We start from the raw sequence: 7,796 nt of genomic DNA, 5'->3' as shown, positions 1-7,796 counted from the left end.
ACATTAGAGAAACTTCGCGAAGGTATTACACGAATTGCAGACAATGTAATCCACTCCGTAAATATATGCGGCGAGACAGACGCTTGCAAATCCGAGAATTATGTGTTACGAACTACGAAGATACACCAAACAGCGCGAACACCTTACTAAAACATGCACCACGTAAATATGAAGTTATCAATAGGAGCAGCTGTTGACCAGTCTTAACTCGAAAAATGTTCCAATGGTAGTGCAATTTAGTGATATAGACAAAGTACATACTTTAAAATGGCATGTTTTGTTTTTCAATGATACATGTATTTATTTATTCAATGATATTATAACCAGTCTCAATCATTCTTACTTCATTGGCTACCAGTAAGATAGTATTTTAAATGAGTATAATAACATATTTATGAAAAATTACTAAACTAATTATAAAAACCATTTTGTCCACATATTACGAACAAAAGACATATAGATTAAGGACATACTGAGATGGTAATTTTTAAGAAGATAGCAAATAAATCATCTGGTGACGTCAGCATAACGTATGAACCTCATATATTGCAACAAATGCAAGTCCCTTTTTTCACCGGTGGATTGTTTGGTCTGTTTTTAGCAATTATTTCTTGCATATTTGGAGCAGAGTTAAAAGCCTATCACCTTTGACAGATAAAAAATAAACTCCTAAATACAAGTCAATTATTAAACCAATATGGTCCTACGGTCTACAACTATGGGGTGCGGCCAGTAAATCAAATATTCTACATAGGTTATAAAAACAAAATTTGAAAGGAATCGTGAACGCTGCAAAATATGTCCCAACTTCAACATCATCAAGATCTCAGATTCCATCTATAGAAGAAGAAATTAATATTACTGCTCCAGATACAAAGCTCGTCTAAGTCGCCATCGAAACGCATTAGATTAGCGTGTGACCTGCTCAAGCCTTTACCAGCAAAGCGTATCAAAAAAAAAAAGAGTTTGCAATGATTTACTATATCAAAATACATAATATCTAAGAAGGTGCTATCGTAGAATAGCGATCCTTCTCACGCTTTCAAATAATATATACCTGTAATAATATATAGCTGAATGTACTGTGTATAGTTTGCTATGAACAATAAACCAAAAAAAAAACCTTTGACAGATTTAATTTTTCTTCTTGGCCCTGTAATGCTTGCGAAGTAGAACTCTATCATTTTGTCAATTATATAAGTATCATTTTGTTCGAAAATGTATAATTATTGAAAATATCATCAAACACCCGATTATTGCAAGTACTGTCATGAATTCATTAATTTTAAGAGAAATAATTACAAATATCAATAAACAAGTCCCCAAAAACATGTGAAAACTACCCTCAATATAATCTTTAGAACGCGCAATTCACTGATTACTGCAACAAGACCGTGACAATGACGCTCAACATCTGACAGGATTGTTATTATGGCTTTCTTTATGTTATACAGTCGCGAAAACGTTACAAAACTAGCCAATTTTTAAATAAAGGGGCGTCCATTAATCACGTGACTAAGTTTTTAAGGTTTTTTAGACGCCCCTCCCCCTTGGTGATATTGAAAATTACCCCCGCTCCCCCGCCAAACATCACGTGTATTTTCAGTTACGTGAAAAAAAGTAACGTTTTTGATTCTTTTTGAACATGTTTGAACTTTAAAAAAAGCAGTTAAAAAAAGACACGTGATATCTTACTATACCCCTTCCTCCCCCACGTGATATTTCGTGATTTTTTGTCAAACCCCCCCATCCCGATTTCGTCCGTATTTTACCTACAATAGTTTATATACAATCATTTATATACAAGAAAACGAGTTTACAAAAACCATGATTTTTTTAAAAATCTCTATCTTGAACAATGTAAGGTTCTAATTATACAGTAAGTATGTTTATTCAAAGGGTTGCCACTGGTGAAGTAATAAACCTGAAGTCCATTAGACGTTATTTCTCGCCGGATAGCGTTATAACACTTAGGCACATTTGTTTAAATACTCATTAAAACATGACGCATTATCTCGTGCCATTTCCGGTAAAAGGATATTTCTCAAGACGTTATTCCGCATTGTGCTACCGTAGGTATATACGTGTTGGAACAACGCCTTCAAACCTGAGCCATCGTCGCGATACAAAACCGCGTTATTCCGCGGCGCTTTATCTAATGGATAAATAAACATACATTAAACAGCTTATTAGCGCGGTCCCGTCCGCATATCGCTGCCTGTCGTGTTGATACAGCCGAGAAAAGACGCCCCGAGTTTACGGCTAAAACACGAACGTTGCATCTTAAATTATTCCATTTGTATGTTAGTTTTACAGCGATTATGCTAACTAATTTCCGCGAGCTGGTGTGTCGATGATACCATTCTGTTCCGGTAACAGTCATCTAGTAGCATATTATGCATAGATCGTTCGTTACTGATTAAATCAGCATCAATTCCGAAACGATGTTGTGTGAACATAAACGTAAATCTGAAATTTTAATTAAACGTTAATATACTGATTTTGCCACACCACCCAGTCTAGCTGAGTAAGCCTAATAAATGAAAACATAATGGGGATGCTGTCATAACATCGACGACGTAAAGATTAGGGAATAGACCACAGCGCATGACACTTAATAAATCGGCTTATTTTCAATTTGATGGGTAATTCATCAACAAATGATAATATAAATCAGATTAACATATTTCGAGTAAAGGTTTTCCTCAGAATTATTCAATAAGATGCTAAATATATTCTTTGGTAAAGAGTAGAGAGGGGCACAAAGGTCTAATTAACCCCAACTACATCAAAACAAATAACACATATTTAAAAACAACAATCTAACTATAGTCACAATCAGTGAAATTATATATAACTATGTTTTTTGCTGTTTTTTTTTAGAAAATTGTCACCTGAACCTTTTTACCCCATGAAAAATATGAGACAAAAAGATCCACCATTTTATTAGTAATTAAAAATCCATAATTAGTAACAGCTGTATCATTTAATCAAATCGATGCATTTATAAGAAAATATAAATTAATTTTACATTTTACATTTTATTAAAATGTACTGTATTTACGTATGAAAGCCAACAAATAATGATAATATTTGGGATATTTGAAAAGAAAATTTAAATTTGATATATATATATATATAATAGTTGTACTGCAAAATTTAATGCTTTTCTCAAAATTAATCATCGGTCTATCCGCTCAGTGAAAACTGAATGAAAAACAAAATGAAATGAAAAACAATTTAAGGATAAATCAATAAAAATGTTCGTTATAAAACTGTAAAATGTTTTTTAACTTCCAGTAGGGTAGTTATAATAATGGGCCCAAAATAAAAATTTTTGCATATCTTCATGTTTTGAAGGTTTCTGAACATTTTGGCATACCTCACAATCAAAAAAATGGATGTCTAATGATTGTGAGAGATGGTGATTAGTTTTTGGCAAAGGCAGGTCCAGCCATTTCGAAGATACATGGCTAAATGTGCAAAAAATGGCAGTTTTTGAAAGAACTAAGCGTCAGATTTGAATGATCCAAAGAACTTTCTACTTGTTTCAACAAAATAATTGCTTTTGGAAAAAAAAATGACTATTTTTTTTTCAAAAAAATTTTTTTTTGTATATCGAAAATAATTCAGATTTTAATTTTAATTCTGCCCTAATATATTTTAAACAAATAATTTCAACTTGGCAATTCTGTTTATATAATTCTTATAAATATTAGACAATGTTACAATATTTATAATAATCTATTTGAAAACATTTAATATTCCTCGAACATTTCGTTACGGTACGTGAAGTTCCAGCAATTTGCCTTAAGGCACGATGCCATACACCACTAGTTTATTATTTATACAAAATGCAATTACAAATTTAAAAAAACGATATCATCTTTGTATTACGTAGCAAAGAAATTTTTTTCATTTTTAAGATATTCGAAATGCAAATTTGAATTTTATAAATATACAACGGTTGTTCTACCTCTAAATCAAGTCTCCATGACTCCGCATCAAACAAAATAAAAGAACATCTCGTGCATATTGAAATCAATAAAGTATCACAGATAAAAAATCTTGAGAAAAACTCAAATAACTTACGAATTTTGACTATTAAAATGTCTGGATTAGGAAAAGGTACAGTAAACAAGTAATGAAGTTCGGTTTAATGAAGGCAGCGATGAATAATTAATATTTTCATTACAGGAAAAATAAAGACCAGCAAGACCAAGTCGCGTAGTAGCAGAGCCGATTTAGTGTTCCCGGTGGGGCGCATACACCGGCTGCTTCGTAAGGGGCACTACGCGGAGCGCATCGGGGCGGGTGCTCCGGTCTATCTGGCCGCAGTCATCGAATATTTGACGGCTGAAGTGCTCGAGCTCGCTGGGAATGCGGCGCGAGATAACAAGAAAACTAGGTAGGCGTCGGTAAAACAGATTATTTATGACAATTATATTTCTGTTTTTGTTTTTATTTATATTTATCAATAATTTCTCAAATTTTTTAAAACAAATATTATCTATAAAATAATTCTTTTGAAATATAATAAATTCGAAAACATATTGAATTATAAATTAATATATATAATAAAAATTAGTATTTTTTTTATAAAAATATTTGACACGAAGGTGGATTTTTAAAATAAGAATTCAATAATAAATATTTGATAAATATAAATTGTCATAGATGAATCAATAAATTTATTTTTATTGAGATTCAATGAAATAAAATTTGACATAAAATGAAAGTTTAAATATTTTTTTTTAAATTATCCATATTTAAAAAAATTATACTTATTTTTTTAATAAATTTATACTTAATTTATTTAAAAAATTTAAACTTTATAAATATTTATTAAACTAGGTAAACGTCGGTAAAACAGATATTATTTTAAACAATTATATTTTAGTTTTTGTTTTTATTTATATTTATCAATAATTTCTTAATGTTTCTGGCAATTAACAGATAAATTAATTACATTTAACATTTTTAACACAAATTTATATTTTACATTTTTACACAAATGTAATCTATAAAATGAATTTTTTGAAATATAACAAATTCGAAAACATTAAATTATAAATTAATATATATATATATATATATATATATATATATATAATAAAAACTTAATATTTATTAAACTAGGTAGGCGTCGGTAAAACAGATATTATTCATGACAATTACAATTCTGTTTTTGCTTTTATTTATATTTATCAATAATTTCTAAATGATTCTGATGTTTAACAAATCAATTACATTTAACATTTTTAACACAAATTTACATTTTACATTTTTACAGAAATTTTATCTATAAAATAATTCTTTTGAAGTATAATAAATTCGAAAACGTATTAAATTATAAATTAATATATATGTATAATAAATATTTATTAAACTAGGTATGCGTCGGTAAAACAGATATTATTTATGACAATTATAATTCTGTTTTTGTTTTCATTTATTTTTATCAATAATTTCTCAATGATTATGATGTTTATTAAATACATTACATTTAACATTTTTAACACAAATTTACATTTTACATTTTTACACAAATATGATGTTATAAAATAATTCTTTTGAAATTTAATAAATTCGAAAACATTGAATTATAAATTAATATATATATATATATATATATATATATATAATAAAAACTTAATAAATATTTATTAAACTAGGTAGGCGTCGGTAAAACAGATATTATTTATGACAATTACAATTCTGTTTTTGTTTTTATTTATGTTTATCAATAATTTCTTAATGATTCTGATGTTTAGCAAATAAATTACATTTAACATTTTTAATACAAATTTACATTTTACATTTTTACAGAAATATGATCTATAAAATAATTCTTTTAAAATATAATAAATTCGAAAACATTAAATTATAAATTAATATATATAATAAAAACTCAATTTTTTTTTAATAAAATATTTGACAAAAGATTTTCAAAATAAGAATACAATTAAATTAAAAATCCATACGACGCATTAGCGACAAATATAAATTGTCATATAAAATTATTTAATTTACTTATAATTTTAAATCAAATATATTTTTAATGAAATTCAATGAAATAAAATTTGACATATGAAATAAAAATTTAAATATTTTATTAAAATTATCCTTATTTAAAAAATGTATGTCTAATTCCGAAGTCATTCCTGCACATTTGCAACATATATTAATTATATAAAATAATTTATTTGAAATTATAATTAAATCCAATATCTTAATAAATTATTAAATAAAAATTAATAATTAATAAAATTGATTTTTTTTAAAGCCAATAGATAAAATTATTTGCGAACATAAGATTCTATATATATTTTTCAAATAAAATACTATTAATTCGCTAATAATTGAAAACTTTCATTTATTAGGCAATATTAAATCGCTCAAATTTAATTAATTCTATATTTTATTTCGGGATCGTCGTTTCCTTACAATGCCGATAAATACTCAATATTCATTATTATTTAAATAATTATTTTAACATCGAAAAAATTTAATACCTACCAATAAAATAATATTTGACACAAAATAAGTTTTTATATCTTTCCATATAAAATAATTCGTTTATAAACCATTAATAAATATAATATGCGAATTATTTAATGAAAATTGATAATAAATAAAATTTAATATTTTTGTGCTATTAAATGCTAATAAAGAATAGACAATGAGATTTTATTCTTATATATAAATTATTTTTTTAATAGTATTCTCCTATTGAATTACTTAAGCTTCCACACAATTGAGAAAAAATGTTCAAACATCTATTATAATATATAATAGAATAGAATAGATATATAGCATAATTAAAATAATTTAGTTAAAATCGTAAATAAATTTAATATCTTAATGAAATATTACATTACTAAATTTTTAGTTAGATCGAATACTTTTTTAAAATGAAACAACTAATGAATCATCTGTATTTAAGTAGATTGAATTTTATTTTAGAGTTGTTCCCAACAGATGCTAATTATTGTATCCGAGTTAATTAAATTTAAAATATTTATTAAAGATTAAAAAGCACCTTGATAAATTATTTCCTGATAGAAACCAATAAAAATAATTTTTGACAAACAATAGTTTTGTTTATTTAAAATTACTATAAAATTGCAAAAATTTATTTAAATCTATATTTCATTTCAGGGTTGTCCCCAGACATTTGCAACTTGCAATTCGCAATGACGAAGAGTTGAATAAATTGTTGAATGGGGTAACAATTTCCCAAGGTGGTGTATTACCAAACATTGAGAGCGTTTTGTTGGTCAAGAAATCAGGAGCCTCTCAGGCTGCAGCAGCTCGAGAAGTTGAAAATGACGACTGAGACTTGGATAAGTCGATTAATAATTGAAAACCAATGTTTGGTTTATTGTACAACATCTAGTATTGTGTTATAATATTTTATATGTTGGTTAATTCAATGTACAAGGAATATAGATTAAAATAAACTAGATAGTGTTAACTATATAATCAAAAACAGTTTTTGTAATAGAGTATCTGTAATGGCTAATTTGTAAATTAGTAGGTTTTTAATTATAATTGTTTACTCATACTGAATTGTTTATATTACGAGTGTCAGACATGGACGACATCCACTTGACTACCTATGAATATAAGTGTCGTCTTGAACATCCACATGACACGTGTGTACGGAGATGTCGTCTATGGACGACATGTTCTGTGTTGGTCTTTGCTTCGACATTTATCACTATGAGTTATACAATTGGTACCTCATAATTTTTTTAGCACTATATGAAAACTCTTAGGTAATAGTCTTGTAA

General features: G+C 27.0%; 1 protein-coding gene across 1 annotated transcript; it reads left to right on the top strand.

Annotated features, from left to right (window-relative positions):
• Window positions 1-4,109: 4,109 nt before the first annotated feature.
• On the top strand, window positions 4,110-7,339 carry LOC113372080 (histone H2A-beta, sperm-like). Its single transcript, XM_026612415.1, has 3 exons — window positions 4,110-4,128; window positions 4,192-4,408; window positions 7,162-7,339. The coding sequence occupies exons 1-3, from the start codon at window positions 4,110-4,112 to the stop codon at window positions 7,337-7,339; spliced, it is 414 nt and encodes a 137-aa protein (XP_026468200.1).
• Window positions 7,340-7,796: the final 457 nt, after the last annotated feature.

Source organism: Ctenocephalides felis, unplaced genomic scaffold (genome assembly GCF_003426905.1).
Source record: "Ctenocephalides felis isolate EL2017-DRISC unplaced genomic scaffold, ASM342690v1 CF-g0.4_SCAFFOLD_01561, whole genome shotgun sequence".
Classification (NCBI taxonomy): domain Eukaryota; kingdom Metazoa; phylum Arthropoda; class Insecta; order Siphonaptera; family Pulicidae; genus Ctenocephalides; species Ctenocephalides felis.
Note: the sequence above shows the minus strand (reverse complement) of the source record. Positions and strands in the feature narration are given on the sequence as shown.